Raw genomic sequence first — 24,680 nt, forward strand, 5'->3', positions numbered from 1 at the left:
CGTAGATGATGCTCGTGATGCTGGTCTAAGGACCACACTTTGAGAACCGCTGCATTGAGCTATTCAGTTGTGGCCACTTTTTTCACTGTTAAGAAAGAACTGATGAAATGATTATCTCTGTACCTCACATGTATAAATTGAGGATTTCTCAAGAGCAGATGGCAGGAAGTAGAATGTCTTGTGTATATAAAATTTTTGACGTTGTCAAATTGCCCTCCTTTTTCGATTATCCATTTTTATAAAGTGGCAAATGGATTTATCACTGGGAGACAAGGAGACAACATAACTACAGGTTTTGCTGTCTGTGTGTGAACTGAATGACAGATACACAGTGACCAATCACCAACAGACTTTGGAAGCAGTGACGTGATTGGTCGCTGATCATGATGCGCAGCAATTTTCATAGCGATTTTTGGACTGAGGAGACAGCAGCAAAGTTTGTAGTTTATGCAGTTACTCACAGTTAGTATACCATGGTAGCTAAAATGTGAACCATGTTTTTGGAGGCCTGGTATTATCTGATGAATCTGTGATAACTGAAATTCATGCATATGAGAACCATGCAAAGCTAGGACTGCCAGTATTTGGCATGAGATGGATGGAAAACAATACAAAGCAAAAAACAGACAGACATCTCACTGGGACGTATAGACTGAAACAATTTTTTAATTGTGGAAAATAAATTATATCCCTCTACCCTAGTCTTCAGGTCTGCCATCAGATTAACAAGTTAATGATTAGTTTGGAGATTTGTAAGCCATATGTTTTGCATAAATTTCTGAAAGGTAATTTAGTCAACTAGTTGTTGTTTAGTCACACGTGACACAATTTTATACACAGTAAGTATTGATTTAAGTGATTGTATATTATATTCAGTTTTGAAGACAATTATTTGCAGTTTTAGATGGTTTTCAGCAGTTTGTTAATCATTTGTATCAAATGTTAACAACCTTTTTAAGTGTATGAATTCTACTATTTTTTTTTACCAATTTATCTTGCTTTAAAATTATTATTATTATTTGGCTTATGTTAAAATAAATTTCCATTTCTGAAATCCACCAAGTAGTCATTATTGAAGACAAGACTGTTTTCAGTCATGCACTATAGAGACAGTCTTCCCAAAGCCATGTTATGAGTGCGCATTTACTAGAATTGCTCAAAAAAAATTTTTTTTTTTTTATGAGTAGCATTCAGTGTGAAGTCAAGTATCTCTGCAGAGGAACTTCTGAAACTTTGGCACTTTGCGACAGTTTTCCAAATGGGGTTCATAGGCATATCCTTAGGGGTTCCTGAATTGTTTTCATTAACTTAAAATTTTTTATCTTTTTCATTTTGATAATCACTTAGCCTGACGTTAATGCCTGCCTTTATTTACCTTAGTGTTTAAAATCATTCGACCTCAAAAAAGTGCACATTTAACTACTTTTAGTTTCCGTGCCTAATAAGAAAGGAGCAGAAACATGTTTCGTAAATAAATGATGCATTGGCACCAGATGAAAGCCTGTTTTGTCATAAAATGTCTTAGGAACAAAGTTTGCACAGTAGTTCTAACAGAAAATCGGTGGACGAATTGAGTCATCACTGGAACACAGTAAAATAAGAATGTGCTAGGACAGGCAATTCCATATCCATTAACTTGTTGATCTGATGGCAGACTAGAGTACTAGGGTAGAAGGATATAATTTATTTGTTTCACAGTAAATTGTTTCATTCTATTTGATGATGTTTGAGCAAACAGCATGGTCTTAGATTAAAATTTATGTGAATTTTATTTGTTGTTTTGTTAATATTTACCTTTAAAAATAACTTAACTGAGACATAATTTACATACCCTAAAATTTACATATTTAATTACTATTTAATAGTTTTTAGTAGATTTACAGAGTTGTGTACCCATCACCACAATCTAATTGTAGAACATTTCTGTCACCCCAGAAAGAAACCTCGTTCCCATTTGTAGCCACTCCTAATTTGCATGCCCAGTCCTGTCCTAAGCAACTACTAATCCACTTACTGTGTTTTTTGGACATTTCATGTAAGTGGAGTTGTACAATACATGGCCTCTTGTGTCTGACTCCTGTCACTTAATGCTTTTGAGATTGTGCTGTGTTGTAGCACATGTCAGTACTTTGTTCCTTTTTATGATCAAATAATAATCCATTGTATGAATAGGGACACCCTGATAGCATAGTGGTTAAGACCTACGGCTGCTAACCAAAAGGCTTGGCAGGTTGAATCCACCAGGCATTCCTTGGAAACTCTATGGGGCAGTTCTACTCTGTTCTGTAGGGTCCCAATGAGTTGGAATCGACTTGACGGCAACGGGTTTGGTTTGGTATGAATATAGCGCGTGTTGTTTGCCCATTCACCAGTTGGTAGACATTAGGGTTGTTTCCACTTTTTTGGGTATTGTGAACAATGCTGCCATGCACATTTGTGTACAAGTATCTATGTGGATATATGTTTTTATTTCTCTTGTATGGCTATGTAGGGGTGGAGTTGCTAGGTCATATGGTAAATTTTTGTTGAACATTAAGAAACTAATGCACTGTTATCTAAAGTGACTGTACCATTGTATATATCCACGAGCAATACATAAGGGTTCCAATTTCTCTACATTCTCACCCGCAGTTTTTATTGTCTTTTGATTATAGCCATTCCTGTGAGTGATGGGAAACCCTGGTGGCATAGTGGTTAAGTGCTACGGCTGCTAACCAAAAAGTCAGCAGTTTGAATCCACCAGGCACTCCTTGGAAACTCTATGGGGCAGTTCTACTCTGTCCTGTAGGGTCGCTAGGAGTTGGAATCGACTCGACAGCAATGGTTTTTTTGGGTGGACGTGAAGTGGTTCATGTTTCCTTTAAATTTATTTTGATTTTGCAGTTGTATAAGAGTTGTAAATACAAGTAGCCTGTTATATGTTCATACCCAGTTAAATAATATTGTTAAAAAATAATAAAAAGCTTGGAAAAAGCAATATATACTATTGGTTTGTGTATGTATAAAATATTCCTGGAAGGATAAACAAGAAACTCGTAATACTGGTTGTGAGGAAAAGAACTAGATGTCTGGGGGACTAAGATGGGAAGAAAATGTATTATAAATATCATATTATCCAAAACCAAATATGACTAAAATTTATTGAGCCTGGCTGAGTTCTTTATATCAGTTAATTCTTGTAACTATAGGACAGAGTAGAACTGCCCCATAGAGTTTCCAAGGATTCGAACTGCTGACGTTTTGGTGAACAGCTGAGCTTTTAACCATTGCACCACCAGGGCTTATATCATAAGTATCTTTATATCCACATTTTACTGATGTACAAGTGGAGGCTTAGGAAAATTAATTAGCTAGTCCAAGATCTCACACTAAGTTACAGAGTTGTTTATGTGCTATTGGCATGAATGTAAACATTCTAACTGTAGAACCTACACCATTAACCACTATGTTACACGTAGGCAAATAGGGATTTGAAACCAGTTAGAAAAAAGTGTCATCAGACACAGTCAAGGATATGTGTGTTTGCCTAAATTCATTTATTTTATAAGCCTTACTCACTGAAGACTTTATTCATTGCCCATGTTAGAAAACTGAGTATTCCATTTTATCTTTTAGGGAAAGTTTTTTCATTAGTTTACAGATGGTATTTATAGAAACCAAACCAAACCCAATGCCACTGAGTCAATTCTGACTCATAGCGACCCTAGAGGACAGAGTAGAACTGCCCCATAGAGTTTCCAAGGAGCGCCTGGCAGATGCGAACTGCCCACCCTTTGGTTAGCAGCCGTAGCACTTAACCACTACGCCACCAGGGTTTCCGGTATTTATATAGCATAGTTTTATTCATTTAAACATTATTGTGTGAGGGATTAGTGGCAGGAATTCATGTTTTAAATGTGCTGTTCTTCCAGGCATTTAGGCTTTGTTTTGTTTTCTGGGCTAGTAGTTAATTCTGAAAAGAAACCGAAGATAGATAAAGATTACTTTTGCAAAATTGGACATATGATTTGTGTGTGAGCTGATAGTTCAGTGCAGCAGGGATATATAAAAATTGCAGTAATCATGTCATTGTAATTATCTCTTTTCTTCTAGATAAGAGCTCATTAATTGCATCCAGATTAATGACAAGGCATTTTTAACTGTACTTTTTATAACTAATTAGTGAATTGGTGGACTTGTTTTATAAGGTTGCTTATTAATATTATTTTCTAAATTATCAGATTTTGCAACTTCTAGTTAGTAACTATGCAGTAATGAATCACTTTATATAAAAAAAAAAAAAAAAAGTTTGACTTTTTTCCTTGGTTCCTGAGAGATAACCCTCATAATTTCCTGAATAATTGAGGTGCTTTTATTACCTAAAATTTTCAGAGCATACCTGAAGGTTTATGCTAATGAGTAGGGACTGGTCAGACCAGAAAGACCACCCGCCCTTAGGAGGCATGATTTATCCCATCATACATATGCAATGAGGCCTCAATCATGGCTGCATAATGAAGTCAATAAAGTTCTGAACACAGCGGCTCCAAGAGCTTCCTGGTTGACAAAGGAGGATGATGCACCCTCTTTGGGACATGAGAGCTTTGCATTGGGAACCGTCCCAGACCTTGCCCATGTATCTCTTATGATGATCATGATTCATTTCCTTTAGCTATAATAAATCTGTAATCATAAGTATAGTATATTCTGTGAGTTCTGTGAGTTGTTCCAGTGAATTTTTGAACCCAAAGGAGTAATGGGAGCCAGCAGGTGAAAGTGGGGAGCCCGAGGAGGTCCCTGAGCTTGCAGCTGGCACCCTGAAGGGGTAGTAGAAAAACCCTAAATTTGCAGCCAGCAGGCCAGAAGTAAGGGTGTTTGTTGTGTGGACCTCCGACTTTGTGGCTGGTGTCTGCCTGTTTTTGCAGTCTGAAGGCAGTGTCCTTTTAATTTGTAAGCTATGATCTAGTTCTGGGTGGCTAGGGGCAGAGGGAGAGGGAGTGCCGTGTGGGCAGCTGGTGTCAGAGATGATTAAGAATGGAAAAGTGGGGGTTTGATTAATCTTCACTTTTTGAGAATTGGATTTATGTTGCATCTTATCCAGAAAGTAACCATTAGGCCATATGTGATGTTTTTCCCGTAGATATCACTGATCATTAGCATTGATTAGGACCTACTTGAAAAGCAAACTAGAATATCAGCTCTATCTAGCTACTTCAATTTTGTGTCTTTTGTATAACAAGTTTTTGTTATGAGAAACCTGTACCAATCTTCAATATCACCAATAGGAAAATTGGAGGCTAAGATGCCGCAGTTGTAAAATTCGTGGGCTAATCAGATCATAAGTCCTCTCGTGTGTCAGGCCAGTCCTGGGAATGCCAGGGCTTTCTTTTGGTTTACTGAGTGGGGTTTGCTGACGTAGTCCTTGCAGAGGTCAGTGTGGAGTTGTTACCCTTGCGCATCATCAGACAGCTTTAGCCTGAGTTGAAAAAGTGTGTAGGAAAACACAGTCGATATTCTTTGACATACACTGTTTGCCTGCATATATTTTCTCCTTTTTTTTTTTTTCTTTGATACTTTCATTATAAACTTTTGTGAGGTTAAAGATGTTTTACTTGATTTCCTGAATTTCTGCTATCATCAAATTACATAATTTAAGAATGTATCCTGTTAACTAAGAACCAATGGCTTTCTCTTAGGTCATGTTTCAGTTCAAATGTCAGCTCCTCAGAAAGGCCTTTTCCTAAAAAAAATTAAAAGTAGTTTCTGTCCCCACCTCTTCACTGCTACCCACTCCATCCATTGCCTTGATGTATTTTTGATACCCAAAAGGTTGGCAGTTCAAACCCACCTAGCTGCTCCACAGGAGAAAGACCAAGGTGATTTGCTTATGTAAAGATTGTTGTTGTTTGCTGTTGAGTGGATTTCAACTTGTAGCAACCCTATAGGACAGAGTAGAACTGCCCCATAGGGTTTCCTAGGCTATAATCTTTACTGGAGCAGGTCACCAGGTCTTTTCTCCCACAGAGTGGCTGGTGGATTTGAACCACCAACCTTTCAGTTAGCAGCCAAGCACTTAACCATTGTACCACCAGGGCTCTTTTTGTAAAGATTACAGCCTAGAAAACCCTCTGGGGGCAGTTCTACTCTGTCATGTGGGGTGGATATGAGTCAAAAATTGACTCGATGGCATCTAACAGCAACAGTGCTATCAGGAATGATCCTTTTTTTTTTTTTTTACATTTGTTCACTTGTATCCCAGCACCTAGAACAGTGCTTGGTATGAATAAATTTATTATTCATTAAATAAGTTGTAAAGGTAATAGAACCTTCTCATGTTTTTCTTCAAAGATTACCTGTTGTGTAGAGTAGAATACTCCTCTCAGCAAGCTGTACCTATCTTTTTGAACAGGAGAAGATGTCTCTAAAGATTTCTAAATGATTTCTCTAAAATCTTTGCGTTAAGCCCTAACAGTCCAGGGTAAAAAAAAGAACAGACATTTTTGGAAATCTTGGGCTCTTACACTGTGGTGATGCATTAGGGTACAGGTTACAGGGTGATCTGTTTGTTGTTGTTGTTGTTATTAGGTGTAGTTGAGTTGATTCCAACTCATAGAGACACTGTATACAACAGAACGAAACACTGCCTGGTCCTGTGTCATCCTCACATTCGTTGTTATGCTTTAGCCCATTGTTGCAGCCACTTTGTCAGTCCATCTCATTGAGGGTCTTCCTCTTTTTCACTGAATCCGTACTTTACCAAGCCTGATGTCCTCCAGGGACTGATGCCTCTTGCTAACATGCCTGAAGTATGTAAGAGGTAGTCTTGCCATCCTTGCATCTAAGGAGTATTCTGGCTGTACTACTTACAAGACAGATTTATTTTTTCTTTTGGCAGTCCATGGTATGTTCAAAATTCTTTGCCAACATCACAATTCAAAGGCATTAATCCTTCTTTGGTCTTCTTTATTCATTGTCCAGCTTTTGCATGCATATGAGGCGATTGAAAACACCATGGTTTGGGTCAGGCACACCTTAGTCTTCAAGGTGACATCTTTGGTTTTTAACACTTTAAAGAGGTCTTTTGCAGCAGATTTACCCAGTGCAATTGTCTTTTGATTTCTTGACTGTTGCTCCCATGAGTATTGATTGTGGATCCAAGTAAAATGCATCTGTCAGTTTGTTGTAGTGTGGAGGCTTGCATGTTGCTGTGATGCTGGAAGCTATGCCAGTGGTATTCCAATACTTGGGTGACCCATGGCGGGCAGGTTTCAGCTGGGCTTCCAGACAAACACAGACTAGAAAGAAGGATTTGGTGAGTACTTCTTAAAAGAATTAGCCGGTGAAAACCTTATAAAAAACCTGATCTGTTTAGCTGTGTTAAAAAACAAAAATAAAAAAACCCAGTAAATAGTTCTCTAGGTAACAGGTTAGTGAGTTTTATTGCATCTTATGATTCCATTCATTTTATATTAACATTGATTGCCCCTGAGCAGTGATTCCCACTAATTCAAATGGCATTTGCAGTTGTTAGCATATATCTATCAGTTTCTTCTTTTCATTCAACACTTCTAGAGTTCAGAGAAGAGTGAGGAAAAAACCTTTTACCGAATATTTCACCTTCCTATGTCAATCCTAGTTTCAGAAATTTAAAAAGAATTCTGTTACTAGAAATCAGAATGGATGAGTCACTGCTGTAGCGATTGGGCGTGATACACTGTCTTCTCTGCTAATTTAGTTGACTTTGTGCTACAGCTTTCAGTTTCAGTGTGGAGGGGGGAACTCTGCTCTGTCAGACTTCCGTTGAAACATTTTTCCTTTGTTTTCTTTTTCATAGCAGACTGAGTTATGTAAAGTTAAATTCTACAACTAGGTATTACTATATAGTCAATGTACATAATAGGTATGAGCATGGACTGTGAGTCATCTAAGTATAAATTTGAATTCTCTCTTGACTAGTTCACTTGCCATATGGGCTTTGACAAGCTATTTAATCTCCTTGACTTTGGTTTCTGTATCCATTTCTTTGGGCTGTGATGATGATGAGATCGAATAATATATGTGAAGTGCCTGGCACATAGTAAAGGACTCAGTAAATGTTTGTTCTTATTATTCTTAGTATTTAGTTGAAGGAATTTCAGTGTACAGACTTTCTCAAGTTGATATCTCTTATGTTTCTCAAGTATTATTTCCCCTTACTAAGTTTTTGTTAGTGCTAAGACATTGAATTTTAACCTCTGAAAAAGCACACTTTTGTTTAGGCTCTCATCATCTGCCCTGATTTTCTTTTTAGGAGTTCCAGCTGTGCAGTTTTAGTTCTCTGTTTCCTGTTCTCCATTTCCCTTTAATTTTTATGATCCAGTTCTCTTTATTTTTATTTTTTTCTGCAATCTATGAGATTCTCTTAAACCGGTCCACTTAACTAATTTCCTTTTATTTTAATTCAGTACCTTATTGTTTTTAATGAACATTTTTAAAAGTTGCAGGGAGGTATATATTCAGTAAAATTCACTTTTTTAAGGGTACAGTTCTGTGAATGTTGAGAAATGCATGCAGCCGTTACCACCACCACAATGAAGATGTGAAACATTTCCATCATGCCAAAAATTCCCTCCGGCCACTTTGAAGTCAGTCATCTCTCTTAACCCTCAAGCAACCACTGATCTGGTTGTTGCTAGTATCAATAGTTTTGTTCCTTTTTATTGCTGCATAATAATACATTGTATGGGTATACTACAATTTGTATATCCATTCATCAGTTGATAGACACTTTAAAAAAATAGTTATTAAACACTATGAATTCAGCACAGAATACAGCTGTTATAAATATTTCTGTGCAGGTCTTCTTGTAGATAGATATTTTTGTTTTTCTTGTGTAAGTAAACACCTAGGAAACTGCCAAATATAAGAAACCGCTAATCTTTTCTTTAGTGGCTGTACAATTTTGCTTTCTTATCAGCAATGTATAAAAGTTGTGGTTACTTCACATCCTTCCCTACATTTGGTATTATCAGTCCTTTTAATTTTGGCCATTCATTTGGGTGTGTAGTGATATGTCACTGTAGTTTTAATTTAATTTTTCCTGTTGACTAATGGTTTTGAGAACCTTTTTATGTGGTTATTTACTATACATATAGATTCTTTGGTGAAGTGTCTGTTCAAATCTTTTGCCCATTTTTTTTTTTTTTGGATTGTTTTTCTTGTGTTATTTGGTAAAGTCTTCTATAAGATATGTGCATCCCACATATTTCCTCTCAGTCTGTGGCTTGTCTTTTCATTTTCTTTGCGGTGCCTTTCAAAGAGCAGCTTCTAATGTATTTTGAAATGTTTTCTATTTCTTCCATTTTACTTCTTTCGATAGGCTATGTTTTCACCTTGTCAATTTTTTGCTTATGTTAATAAGAGCCATGTTTTCTTGAAATTATTTCAGCATAAAACAATTATAGTCTGAAAATATATTTTTTCTTTAAATTTTTTTCACAGTTTATTCACAGCCCTCTTATTGTTTTATGTTTCCTTATCGCTGATCCTTATTTAATCTCTCTGCCTACTGAGAAATAGGCTGAACAGATTCTTCGTTCTTAAATGTAATAGGTTGTAGCTAATGGAATGAGCCTATAGTTTGTAGAGTGTTGAGGGGTTGGATCTCTTCTGTATGTGATGGATGTTCTGTTTTCAGGGAAGCTAGGGTCACTGTGAGTTGGAATCAACTTGGCGGCAATGGGCTTGGTTGGATTCTGTTACAGATTCGTATATTTTTCTTTTGTCAGCCTCTGTATCATCTCCTGAACTTCTTTAGCTACCATCTGTCCAGTGTTTGTTCTAATTGTTTCCTTAAGGACAACCTTGCTACTTTAAGAACATATTCCTCTAGGAATTCATGGTTTCCGGAACATTTTCACACATGGGTATAATACCCTTTTCTAGAAGGCATTTTTATAATCACTCTGGTCCTTTCCTAATAGAAATTTCTGGGCACTTCCTACATTCAAATAGTTCTTTTAGTTTGCAACTTTGATGTTTCTCCCTATTTTAAAATTTTACTAGTTTTTTTTTTTTTTTTTTTGATTGTATCCATCAAGCAGCTATTTTTCCTTAGAAATCTTCTGTTATCTGTTCTGTTTTTAAGTTTCTAAGGACCTCATATTTATATTCTTTTTGCAGTATCTGCAAGATATCCCTTATGTTCACAAACTAATTTTTTAGATTTTGAGATGACCTTGTACCATTTCTTAATTTCTAAAGTGTTGTGTTATATTCTTCTGCTTAATTTTGCAGGACTTTTAGAATGTTTTCATTTTTCTATCTATGTATCTTGGTACTTCCCAACAAGAAAGCTTCATTGCAGTCAGTTCAGTGTCCCCACTGTTCCCCCACACTACCCCTAGCCCTCCACTCCCTGCCCTTACTTGGTCCTTTTCTTTATGCATTTGTTAATGCTCTTTTCCAGGATGGAGTACTCTTTTGTCTCTCTAAACTCTTCAAAATTTCTCCTTCAGGGTTCATTCAAGGCTCTTCCTTGCTTAAAATCTCACCTAGAGTACTGTAGCAGTCTCCTTACTGATTTCCCCTACTATTCCATGCTAAACCCTTTTAATATCTTCGTGATACACTTTGAATAAATCCTTTCCGTAGAGTCCTTTATGACTTGGTGCCTATTCATTTCTTCCCTTTTCTTAATATACGCTAGCAAAATGGCCACAGGATTTTTGCATAGTTTTTTTTTTTAAGAATGTTCTGCTCTAATTCCTTCTACTCTTAAACATAAGAAGGAACTAAACATTCAGCTCCTTTTTATCACTTTCATCACCAATGGTACATATAATGACCACATACTTTTTTGTGCCTCTGGGGTTTATTGGGAAGTTGCTATCCCACTGAAGTGCATGCTACCGGCAGGCAGGGACCGGTGCAACAGTTTGAAATGGAAAAATGGGCATATGCCACTAATTTATTATTTTTACAGGGTGTTGTGTGAGGTGGTACTGACTCATTGAATTTTTGGAGGAAATCAAACAACGTGTTGCATTGGGCATATATGCTGCAAAAGACGGCTTTGAAGTGTTGAAAAACAGAGATGTTATTTTGAGGACTAAGGTGCGCCTGACATAAGCCATGGTATTTTCAGTTGCCTTGTATGCATGCGAGAGCTGGACAATGAATAAGGAAGGCTGAAGAAAAATCGATGCCTTTGAATTATAGTGTTGGTGAAGAATATTGAAATACCTTGGACTGCCAGAGAAGGAACAGATCTGTCTTGGAAGAAGTACAGCCAGAGTGCTCCTTAGAAGCAAGGATGGCAAAACTTCTTCTCCCGTACTTTGGCCATGTTATCAGGAGGGACCAGTCCCTGGAGAAGAACATCATGCTTGGTAAAGTAGAGGGTCAGTGAAAAAGAGAAAGACCCTCACTGAGGTGGATTGGCACATTGGCCGCAACAACGGGCTCAAGCACAACAATGTTTTGTGAGGATGGTGCATGATTGGGCAATATTTTGTTCTGTTGTACATAGGGTCACTATGATTGGAATCGACTTGACGGCACCTAACAATAACAACAACAACAACGTATGCAATCCTGGAATAAAAATTACTCTGAAAAAATTTTCTTGGAAGTAATGATTTAAGAAAGAAACTTTCTGTAGCTTTAGTTTTTTTTGACAGATATATTTTGTAAATTTAGTAGTACCAGTTTATCAACTTTTAGTGTATTAAGCCGATAGGCAATGTGTTCTTAATTAGTTTTGCATTGGTAATCTGTTCTTAAATTTGAAAGCTAAAATATTAAAGCAGGTGAAGATTTGTTTTGCTGTGATATAAATTAGGTACATATTTTCTGATATTCTCATATGGCAAACTTTGATGGAGCCGCATCATGTCTTTTGCTTTCTTGGACTGTTTTCTGCTCTAGATAATATATATTGCATACCTGGCAGGAACGGACAATTTCATCAAATACTGTAGACAGATGGCACATAAATCTGAAATTGTATTTCCTCTAAGCATTGTTCCCTTTCATTTCCAAGGATATAGTAGCCATATTTAATATATTACTTGAGTTTTTTTGGGTGGATGCAGAAAATCAGATCAGAACATTTATTTCTCTTGGGTATTTGGGTTAGTAATGAAACGTACGATAAACATATAAAACTTATCTTGTAGTGAATTTAAAATAACACTGTATTTGGCTACCAAGATTTTATACTCCTCAAATAATTTTAAAAAGACCTTGGAAATAAAAAAATTAATAATAATAACTACCGCTTGTTTCAAGTCCTGTGCTAGGTAGCTTTATGTACATTACTTTTACTCCTCACCCCAACCCTGTCACACAAATATTTCTCCTATTTCTTCATCAGTGGAGGCAACCAGGATTCAGTGAGATTATAGGGCGAGTACATGTACTGTGTGTGTCGGAAGCGCCTCTGTATTATGCTGCCATCCAGTCTCACCCACTCGCTTTCCAAATAATGAGGCGACCAAGGCTCATCATCACACAGCTAGTTAGCAGCCGAGCGAGGGCTTAGATCCCTGGGCTCCTGACTCACATTCCGGTGCGCTTTTCACTGCATCAGGACACCTTGGCTCCTGAGCTTCAAATGACAGCCCCAAACAGCTGTGTTTATCTGTCTTTGCATGTCCCAGCTTGTTTTGCTAGCTGAGCAAAAACTACTTAAAAGGATCCTCAGTCTTCACCTTCCCACACCCCTCCACTTACACTTTTATACTCCCACTTGTCCCGTGAATAACTTTACCGAAAGAATTGTGTAATGTCACTAAGCCTTCCTCTGGTGTCAGAGTTACTCCCTGGGAGGACATTTACTTCCTCATGACTCTAGTTTACTCTCAGATTGGCTTTCCCTCTCTTCTCTTTGATCGGAATCTTAGTTGTTTAGGCAGGAATTTGAGGAGCAGATGTTATACCCCTTGAACAAGCCCTTTAATTCTCCTTAGTGCTGTGTCTAATGACTCTTAATCCTGCCCTTTTAACTCTGTGGCTAGCAGAATTAAGAGTGAAGCGGGACAGGAGTGGTGAACTTGATGCTGAGTATTTCATTTTAACGTTGGCAAAGTGGACATCAGAGAGCACATGAAAAACAATGAGAAAGTGGAAAAATGTTAGAAGTTTATATAATGCTAAAAAGCAAAATGTTAGCGTGGTATAGCTGAGCTCTTGCATTTCTCTCCACTTACAACTTTTTTTATTTTTTTTTTACAACTAGAGTAATTTGGTAGACTAGCTAGTTAGAGAGATGGAGCTAGGACTATTTCTACAACTTCCTAGATTTCCCTGTTTTTTTATATTTTCATTTGTGTTTGGAAATAATAAAGGAGCAATAGGTAAAACAAAGTAATCACTTATTGTAAGTGAGGAAAATTAAGATTTCCTCCGAATGGAAGCACTGTTAACATAGACGCCCTGTGAACTATGTAGTTCATGCCATTCTTACATTAGAGATTTTTATTTAGCTGTCTGAGCTATCTAATTATCAAAGATATGATCTCTTTGTGCATGTGTATGTGTGTGTGTATATATGTGTGTGTGTATGTGTGTATATATATATATATATATATATATATATATAAACAGATTAGACCAAACAGGTTATAATTTTCTCAGTTATTTGCCTGTGTATCTAATTGCCTGAAATTAGGTATAAGAGTCAGGGCCTGATTGGGAGAGAGAAATCATAAGGTAGTTTGAACAGGGAAAGTTTAATATAAAGAATTACCAACTATAACAGAGGAGTGAAGTAATGAGGGATTAGCTAGTACCTTAGTCGTGAAGGTGGAGATTTGGGTGGCATATCGCAGTATTCACTACAGCCACAATGGCAAGATCAGTTTTTAATGGAGTGGTGAGGGTGGAAAATTCCTGAGGTCTCAGCAGCTAGCCATCTGCAAACTTTTTTCAGCAGCTAGCCATCTGCAAACTAAATCCTCGAAGGTCATAGTATGTATCATGGATTGAATTAAGTCCCCCCCAAAATGTGTGTATCAACTTGGTTAGGCTGTGATTCCCAATATTGTGTGGTTGTCCTCTATTTTGTGATTTTAATTTTACGTTAAGAGAATTACGGTGGGATTGTAACACCACTCTTAACTCAGGTCACCTCCTGATCCAAGGTAAAGGGAGTTTCCCTGGGGTGTGGCCTGTACTACTTTTTATCTCTGAAGAGATAAAAGGAAAGGGGAGCAAGCAGAGAATTGGGGACCTCATACCACCAAGAAAGAAGCACTGGGAGCAGAGCGCATCCTTTAGACCTGGGGTTCCTGCTCACAGAAGCTCCTAGTCCAGGGGAATATTGATGAGAAAGACCTTGCTCCAGAGCTGACAGAGAAAGAAAGCCTTCCTCTGGAGTTGACACCCTGAATTTGGACTTTTAGCCTACTTTAACGTGAGAAAAGAAATTTCTCTTTGTTAAAGCCATCCACTTGTGGTATCTCTGTTATAGCAGCACTAGATAACTAAGACAGTATGAGTACCTCAGTCCTGAAGGTTTTAGATCTGCATGCACACCGCAGTATTGACTGCAGTCACAATAGCAAGATCAGTTTTAGTGGATTGGTGAGGGTCAAAAGGTACAGTGCTAGAGGAAAGAAGGGGGAGTTGTGGAAGGTTGAAAACTTGTTCACAGAGCTTAGCTGTGAAGAGGAGGAGAGCGAGGATAGTCAGTAGAAGTTCCTGAGGAGGCATGAAAGGATGGGACCCAGGATTTAGGTAATTAAGATTTGCCTTAGGCAGGAGAGGTTGACTTCTACCATTGTAATAGAAAAGGAGAAGAAAGAAAGGAGTTCAGATGATGCTAAGTTTATAGCATTAACAGGAAGAAGTTGAGGCAATTCTTAATAGTATCTTCTGAGAAAGAGTAGAAGGAATCAACAGCTAAAAGAGGGGAAATTGGTTGTATTGTGAGGATAGAGGATTTTAAGAGATTACTATGGACAGTGGGAGGAGAGATCTAACAGGATAGCCAGCGGGTGTTGAGGAAATCATTTGAAGTTTACCTTCTTGATTTTGTAGAATTACCAATTTGTGCAGTTGTATGACTTTTTTTCTGGCAGTGCTTAATGCAGTCAAAGTATAAAAGTTTATGATCAGTGTCTCATTAGATTATTTTTCTTTTTTCAGTCATCAAATCAAGTCACTACAGTACAGTAACACAGGAGACATGATTCTTGTTGTATCTGGAAGTTCTCAGGCTAAGGTGATTGACAGAGATGGCTTTGAAGTAATGGAATGTATAAAGGGTGACCAGTATATTGTGGACATGGCCAACACCAAGGTAAACATAAAACAAATTTATTAAATATATATATACTGTATGTATATTATATATGGAAACCCTGGTGGCATAGTGGTTAAGTGCTACAGCTGCTAACAAAAGGGTTGGCAGTTTGAATCCGCCAGGCACTCCTTGGAAGTTCTGTGGGGCGGTTCTACTCTGTCCTATAGGGTCGCTATGAGTCGGAATCGACTTGACGGCACTGGGTTTGGTTTTGAATATTATATATATTATATACGTGTGTGTGCGTGTATGTGTATATATATATATATATATAGTTGTTGTTAGGTGCTGTTGAGTTGATTTCCACTCATGGTGACCCTGTGTGACAGAGTAGAACTGCCCCTTAGGGTTTTCTAGGCTATAATTTTATGGGAGCAGGTTGCCAGGTCTTTCTCCTGCAGAACCACTGAGTGGGTTCGAATCATCAACCTTTTGGTTAACAGTCAAGTGCTTAACTGTTGGGCCACCAGAGCTCACTCTATGTATGTATATGTTTACATATATGTATATAAAATATCTTAATGAATTTAATTAATTTAGCACACATTTATGATAATCTATCCCAAAAGTTACTGTCTTAAAACAACAATGACTTATTATATCTTACAATTCTGTGGCTTGACCTGGAAGTTCTTCTGCATCATATAGTGTCAGCTGGGGCACTAGAATGGTTGTAAGGTCCAGAATGGCCTCACTGACATGGCTTACCTTGATCCTCCACTGCATGGCTTCTCTCTCTTTTCATGTGTATTGTTTAGTTTTTATATCATGATGGTTTCAGTGGGGCTTGATTTCTTACCTGATGGTTGGGTTTCATGGACATGTTCCCATCATTTTTTAGATACTTTCTTATGTTCTGGCACGACAGAATAGTTCAGGTTCACCTTGTACTTCTCCTTCCCTGATAAATTACCTGTTTCTTTAGTAATCCATGCCTTCTTTTAATGAGGAATGGTATTTAGAAATTAAGATCTGGGCACTGGCTGTGTTCATTGCTGCTGGAGTATCATAGCTTCTAGGTTCTTTCAGAAGTCAGAGCTGGGATGGAGGTGGGGAAATAAACAACCAAAATAAAAATATATAAAGAAAAATCATGGGTTCACACTGATACATCCAATTTTAATTTAACTTCCTAGACTTTCCCCATTCCATATTTGTATTTTCCATCTTCAACAATGAGAAACTTTGTTCCCAACATCATCAATATATATATACTCATTTTTCACTGTTACAGTACGTAGGAAGTAGCATGAGAATTACTACACACATTGTCCTTGATATAGGCAGAATTCTAAGATTGGCTCTCAAGATTCCCATTGGGAATGGGAGGGCTAAAGATGGACTCAAATGCAGATATGCTTATAGGTGGTGGGCCTCACCCAGGAAATTGAAAATGTTACCACCTACCGGCAGGGTCATTACCTTGTTTTGTGTTGGGAGATAATGGAGCGGCCTTCAGTAGGGTTATAGTAAAGGCTGAGAATACCTATTGATTGTAAGAGGAAGATTACTAGAAGAATTATGGGAGTTCAATGGCTACAAATGTAGCACTCATTCTTCATATTTATGTGATATTTTTGAGTCTTATTCAGGACTCCTGGATGTTTGAGTGGAATACAGTGATGGAGTTGGGGTGGGGAGAGGGTTATTCCAGGATAAAAGGTGTTTATTGTAGGAACAGCAAAACAACACTCAAGGTTATGCTGAGAGAGTAGTTTAAGTTTAGGATGTTGAAAGTAAAAAAGTTAAAGAATTGGAAATAGGAGGTTGTATGGCCAGTAATGGTATATCTAGATTCTGGAACATGTTGTTAGGTGCTGTCGAGTCGCTTCTGACTAATAGCGACCCTGTGTACAACAGAACGAAACACTGCCCAGTCTTGCGCTATCCTCATGATCTTTGTTATCCTTGAGGCTATCGTTGCAGCCATGGCGTCAATCCATCTATTTGAGGGTCTTCCTCTTTTTTGCTGACCCTCTACTTTACCAAGCATGATGTCCTTCCCCAGGGACTGGTCCCTCCTGATAACATACCCAAAGTATGTGAGACATAGTCTTGCCATCTTTGCTTCTAAAGAGGATTCTGGCTGTACTTCCTCCAAGACAGATTGGTTCATTCTTTTGGCAGTCCTTGATATATTCAGTATTCTTCCCCAACACTCCAATTCAAAGGTGTCAATTCCTCAATCTTCCTTATTCATTGTCCAGCTTTCACTCGCATATGAGGTGACTGAAAACAGCATGGCTTGGGTCAGGCACACCTTAGTCTTCAAGGTGATGATGTCTTTGCTTTTAACATTTAAAGAGATCTTTTGCAGCCGATTTGCCCAGTACAATGCATCTTTTGGTTTCTTGTCTGCTGTTTCCATGGGTATTGATTGTGGATCCAAGTAAAATGAAATCCTTGACAACTTTAGTCTTTTCTCCATTTATCAGGATGTTGCTTATTGGTCCAGCTGTGAGGATTTTTGTTTTCTTTATGTTGAGGCATAATCCATAGAGAAGTCTGTGGTCTTTGATCTTTCTTAGTCCTTTTCACTTTCAGCAAGTGAGATTGTGTCATCTGCATAATGCAGGTTGTTAATGAATCTTCCTCTAGTTCTGTTGCCCCATTCTTCTTCATATAGCCCATCTTCTTGGTGGACTATATGAAGAACATATTAGGTGATAAACATTTTTTAAAATCAATAAGTTTTGGGATTTCATGATTTCAGAAGAGGAACTATTTGGGATGATGGTAGACTTAGCCATAATTGAGGTTGCTGAAATATCTTGGAAGAGGTGGTTGGAGTTGAGTAAGTCAAGGAAGAATGAATTTAGGGTGCTCTTTGATGTGTCGTGATGGATATTAAAGTTGCTTAGGAATTAGAAGGACAGGGACTTCAGAATTCTTGCATCATATAAGGAAGTGACTAAGAGTATGATGGATTACAGCAGGGGTAGACAAAATACTGCATGTGAGCCAAATCCAGCCTGCAGCCTGTTTTTGTAAATAAAAGTTTTATTGGAACATAGCCATGCCCATTAATTTACTATTGACTACGGTTGCTTTCGTGGTACAATGGCAGAGTTGAGTAGTCACAACAGAAGCCATGTGGTCTGCAATGCCTAAAATATTATCTGGCCCTTTAGAGAAAAAGTTTGCAAACCCCTGAATTATATCTATGAACATTCTTTCCAATAAAATGTACTTATATAAAATTTTGCTGACAATTTCAGGAGGTTTGATGATTCCTGAAAGCCTGTGAATAGATGCAGGTTAAGAAGACCTTTTTGATCAAAGTTCACAGTTTGTTCTTTGCTGTATTTTATCTCTTAATAGGGTTTGGCTCTGTTAGTTAGCTCACCATGCTAAAGGCCTGGGTACTTTCATTTTATGGGTCATGGAACCTCACTCATTCAGTGGCTGCAAACAGCATTCCAGCAGGGTGGCAGTTTTGCAGCTGTTGTCAAAGGGACAGCCACAAGACTGGACAGATTAGTACAGATGAGCACACCTCTGTGTGCGAGCATGTAGGGGGAACCAGTACTGTCATGGATCAGCAGCATCCTTTCTCTGTGCAAATCACAGCATGTTATTAGAAACAAATACTTGTTTAGTTCTTTTTTCTAGGCTATTTCCAGTTAAGGCTGTTAAATGAAGGAAGGGAATCTTTTCAGGAGTGCTTATGTTTAGATAAAGGAAAAAGAGAGAAAAACTAGTTTATTTGATGAAAAAGTATTTTAGTCACTAACTGTTCTTTAATAGGTGTCACTTAAAATTTTTTTTCCACTCATGTTAGCCATGGTACTGAATCTGTTTAAATCCATTTAAGAATCCTTAGTTGAACTTCATTTTTGTTATGACTAATTTTGGTCACTGTTTTAAAACAAGGGCACTTAACATTCCCATTGCCTTTGTCATGTTCCTGTCTTTACAAACAAGAAACAACATTCACAGTCTTTTAGATTTTTTCAGTTTAACCTACTATTTGTGCTCTTAATATGGGTACTCAAACAGCTAAGGTGACCACGCATCCTTTTCATGTCTTCTCTAACAAGGGCCATTTTCTTTTGATCCTCTTAAAAATATGCTTTCTGTCTCAAGATGCTATTTCAACTCAAACCAACAAATATCAGTAAAAGATCTGTTTTCTGGGCCTTGTCTTCAAGACGTGCATGGGCTGGGTGAATTGTTAGGTTGCCGTCAGGATAGAGTGCAGGGAGTGAGGGGCGTAAGGGCTGGACTGAGCAGCAGCCATTTGTAAAATCTGTGAGTCCGAGAGGGGGAGATGAAAATGGTAAGTTAGGAACTGACCGGGTAGACAGAGTAAGAATCAGATTAAGAGAGCAAGTGGAGATGGAGCCAAGTTCAACAGAGGACGAAACTGAGGGTGTGGGATAGTGTGCAGAATTGGGGAGTGGGGGCTGAAGCTGTTTTGTATCTAAGCCCTCAAAGGTTGGGTATGCCTTGGGTTATTCGGGTATTCTTTTATTAAAGAACATGAGCTGTTTTCCTGGCCCAGAGGCATATATTTACTGGGGCGAAACTACACCAGATACGTATTAACTACCAGGCCCTTGAGTGTCTTTTTTTTTTTTTCTTAAATAAGTATAGGCTGAAAAATTTCTATTTCTGAAAGCAATTAATGGGCCTAACAATCCTATAGATTTTCATCAATGAAGCCATCAGTTAATTAGTGTCTTTAGTACCTTAAAGGTGCACAAAATTGAGGGAAGCTTACCTTCTCTATTCATGGGTGTCTCCTTGAAATATTTCTTTACTTGGCTTCCAATTTACTGTACTCTTCTAGTTTTCCTCCTACTTCACTGACTGTTCCTTCTCACTCTTGTTTTATGACTCTTCCTCCTCTAAACCAAAAAACCAAACCCTCTGCCGTTCAGTCCATTCCGACTCATAGCGACCCTATAGGACAGAGTAGAACTGCCCCATAGAGTTTCTAAGGAGCACCTGGCGGATTTGAACTGCCAACCTCTTGGTTAGCAGCCATAGCACTTAGCCATTACACCACCAGGGTTTCCTTCCACCTCTACTCAACCTCTAAATGTTGGATTTCCTCAGCACTGAGCCGTCTTTAATATTTTTACTTGCTCCCTATTGCTATCATCTATTGTGTGGCTTTAAATACCATGCATACAGTGAGGACTTACAAATTTATATTTCTTGCCCTGTCTCCTCACCTATCCAGTATGACCAACTATCTACTTGACAAGCTCATTTGTATGTTTAATAGACATTTCAACTTAGCATGTCATAAAGGAAATCCTGATTTTTCTTCCTAAACCTGCTCCCACAGCAGTCTTAATATTTTGATAAATGGCATAACCATTTACCAGTTGCTGAGGCTGAAAACCTACAAGTCTACTTTACTCCTCTCTTTCCCTCAAACCCACATCTGACCATTGGCAAACGTGTTTTGGCAACAAAGCTTTATGAATAAAGCTGTTAGAAACATTTATTTGTAGGTTTTGTATGGATGTAGTTTCTAGTCAGTTGGATAAATACCTGAAAGCATGACTGTTTGGTCAGACTGGTTGTTCCTGAGGACCTCGGGTTTATACTCATTCTGCGTCTTCCCCTAGTTGCTTTTTGTATTTTGTTTAGGATTTTTAGTTGTAATCAGTTGGAAAGAATGGGTGGAGTCTGTGAACTCCATCTTGAGTGGAACCTCTAAAATATATTTTAACATACTTTAGCTCTCTAATCAAAATAGTGAGCTCTAAGGTTTCGGTACGATTTCTTAGTTGCATGGAGCAGAAACTGAGTCTACTTGATTTATATAAAATGAGAATGTTGAAAGGACTATTGAACCACACTTGAGGTGAATATGCAGGAATAATGTCCTTAACCATGCTGCAAACCTGGTTTGCTGATGAAATTGTGATGGCCACTGCCAAATACTGGATGCTCCTTTAGAGCAGGGAATTTTATCTTGCAGGAGATTCAGTACTGCTGCCCCTAAGGGGAAGAGAACACTTTATTGTCCTTGAGTCAAAGCTCAGGTGAATGTGATGACTGGAGCTAGATTGCACTCCTGTGTCATATCCGCAAGGGAGACTCAGAATGTTAGCATCAGACTTTTTCACTTCTGTACTGAAAGGTGATCTCTCTGTCTTCTATCAAGACTCATTGGTTGGGAAATTCCCTAAACACAGAAGGGAGTTCAAGTTCTGTGTATCCAGAAAGAATGAGATATACTTGGCTGCAGTCATCCTACTACACAGTTGCTCAGTTTAAAAACCTTGGCATCATCTGTGATTACAGCCTAAATCCAATTCCTTAGTGAATACTGTTGTCTCTATCTTTAAAATATATTCCAAATCTAGTCACTTCTCAACACTACTGCTGCTCCCTAGTTCAGGCCCCGGTCATCTTTCACATGAACCTCATCAGTATTTTCCTAGCTAGCTGTCTTACGTCCTCTTTTTGTCTCCGGAAGAGGCTTTCCCTCACTGAACAGCCAGAATGTTAAAAAAAAAAAAAAAAGTTTATATACATATATTTATTTTGGTATAATTTCAAAGTTGCAGAAAACTTGTAAGAATAGTACAAAGAGGTTTTTTATACCCTTTTTTCAGATTCACCAATTGTCAACATTTTGCCCCATTGCTTTATCTTTCCTCATTTCTTTCTTTCCGTCTCCCTTCCTCCTTTAGCCAACACACACACGCGCGCGCACACACACACAGACACATACACACACACAATCTCTGTGTATCTGTGCATATACATATATGTATATGTATATATACACACATACATATAAATTACATATATATTTTAGAAATTTCCGTATTTGAAAGTAAATTGAAAACACCATGCTTCTTTATTCCTAAATCATTCAGTGTGTTTTTCCTAAAAATTGGACATTCTTATGTAACCACTGTACGGTTATTAAAATCATGAAATATAACAATGGTAAAATACTATTTTCTAACCCATAGTCCATATTCAAGTTTGATGAGTTGTCCTAGAAATATTCTTCATAACTATCCTTCCCTCCGCATTCCCTCCCAGTTCAGGCTTCAATCAAGATTATACATCACATGTAGTTGTCATATCTTGTTGTCTACTTTACTGGGAATGCCTTAAAAATTTTTTTTACCTTAATGTTTTTGAAGACTATAGGCTAAGTGTTTTGTGAAATGTACAGTTTGGCTTTGCCTGGCTTTTCTCATAATTAGAGTCAGGTTATGCATTTTTAGAAGGGATGCTACAGAAAATGATGTTGTGTCCTCTTTAGTCCAGGAAGTACATAATGTCATTTTGTTCCAATATTGGTGATGTTAGCTTTGATCACTTATTTAAGATGGTATCTACCAGGTTTCTCCACTATAAAGTTAATATTTTCCTTTTGTAATTATTAAGTAATTTGCAGGGAGATACTTTGAGACCATGTAACTGCCCTGTTCTTAATCAACCTTTTTCCTATTAGCAATCACTGAAGAATCTTGCCTGAATCAGTTACTACTGTGATGATTGCAAAATGGTGACTTTTGTAATTCTTTCTTTCATTTTATATTTGTTGATTAGCATCTACTATAAAGAAGATGTTTCTGTTCTTTATTTATTATATTTAATATACACTAAAACCAAACCAATTGCTGTTGAGGCGATTCCGACTCACAACAACCCCTGTAGGACAGAGTAGAATTGCCCCGTAGGGTTTTCAAGTCTGCGAACACTAAAGTGTTCTTATTTTAGTCAATGGTTTATAATCCATTACGGTTATTTATTTAGATGCTGTAATTGTTCCACGTTTAGCCAGGGGAAAATAGGCTGAGCTTTATCCTTTTAACATGTATGTCACCATCATTTTGAAGAACTTCCTTGTCTTTTGGTACAACAAAATGTTGCTCATCTTGTACTTTTCCTACTCCAGTGCTAGAATCAATAATTTCCCCAAGGATTTGATCAAAGATTCTATAGCAGAATCCTGATCAAAAGGGGGGAAATGCAGAACAGACTTTCAAATTCCCATGGACTCCAAACTTTCTGGAGCCATGGAGGCTGGGTGAACCCCTGAAACTATTGCCCTAAGATAATCTTAAACCAAAAATATCCTCGAAGTCTTTTTAAAACCAAAAAATAGTTTCAAATTGACAACAGAACTCAAGAGATCAGATAGGAACCTTAAGGGGCAGTGAGTTTATGTTAATGGGGGGGAGCAGTTCAGAAAAGGAGAGTGAGAATGGTTGCACAACTTGAAGAATGTAATCAATGTCACTGAATTGTATAGGTAGAACTTGTTGAGTTGGTGTAAGTTCTGCTGTGTATATTCTCAACAACAGCAAAAGTAAAACAAATTATTAAAAGAAAAACAGTAATTTCTCCAAGGAGCCCCAGTTCTTTTTAATGGGCAATTGTATTTAGAAAACAAGATCTCTGTGCTGGGTTTGCTGGGATGTCACTGCATCTAGACATTCTCAGCTGATAGACCTAGGGAATAACAGATACGCACATACATATACACTTGTATTTATGTCTTAAAAATCATAAATTCATACTGATATCCCTAATTTCAGTCAAATACCGGGTCTGTTCTAGTCTTCCCCTTTTTCACCTTTATAACTCCCTTCTCCAATGTGAGAAATCTGACTTCTGTTATCGTCAACATATTTCATCATTTGCCTAATTTATCATCATGTTGAAAGAAGTTTTAAATTCTTTGCAGTGTATCACTGTAAAAACAAGACAAAACAAAACCCAAAACCCAAGAAGCCCCAAGTGTATTTACTAGAATTCAGTATATATATATATTTTTTACAGTTCTTTTCATATTTAGACTGTGGGTATGAGTTTCCTAGAGCTTCTGTAACAAATTACCACAAACTTGGCTTAAAACAACAGAAATTTATTCTCTCACAGTTCTGGATCTTAGAAGTTGTGCTTCTTCCCTCTGGAGGCTACAGGGGAGAATCCTTCCTTGCGTCTTCCAGTTCTCAACCTGAACCTCCAGGCATTCATTGACTTGTGGTTGCATAAATTCAGTCTCTGCTTCTTTCTTCACACGGCCTTCTTTTCATCTGTGTCTTCTTCTTTTCTGTCTCTTATAAAGATGCTTGTCATTGGATTTAAAGCACACCTGGATAATCCAGGATGATCTCAATTTGAGATTCTTAACTTAATTACACCTTCAAAAAACATTTTTCCAAATAAGGTCACAGTTCAGGCTCTATGGCTTGGAACATGAATATATCTTTTTGGGGTCACCATTTACCCCACTACAGAATCAATAATTACTTGAGTTATTTCTGCTTATCCTTCATGTATTTGTTATTCATTTGAAATATAGTAAGTTTCATTTTTTTTTTTGTTTGTATTCAATTTTAGGTTTTCCCCATCCTCCTTTATTTGTTTTTCAGTATGTAAAACAGTGACACAGTTCCAAAGTCAAATAAAAGTAGAGGACAAA

At 37.6% G+C, this 24,680-nt stretch overlaps 1 protein-coding gene across 2 annotated transcripts in view; it reads left to right on the top strand.

Annotated features, from left to right (window-relative positions):
• WDR70 (WD repeat domain 70) overlaps positions 1-24,680 on the top strand; it is a 364,451-nt gene that overhangs the window by 96,707 nt on the left and 243,064 nt on the right. For both annotated transcript variants that reach the window (XM_010588101.3, XM_023545427.2), the window contains one exon: positions 15,109-15,262. In XM_010588101.3, the coding sequence (XP_010586403.2) occupies positions 15,109-15,262 (154 nt within the window). The remainder of the gene's footprint in view (positions 1-15,108; positions 15,263-24,680) is intronic.

The sequence above is a fragment of the Loxodonta africana genome, chromosome 2 (genome assembly GCF_030014295.1).
Source record: "Loxodonta africana isolate mLoxAfr1 chromosome 2, mLoxAfr1.hap2, whole genome shotgun sequence".
NCBI lineage: Eukaryota > Metazoa > Chordata > Mammalia > Proboscidea > Elephantidae > Loxodonta > Loxodonta africana.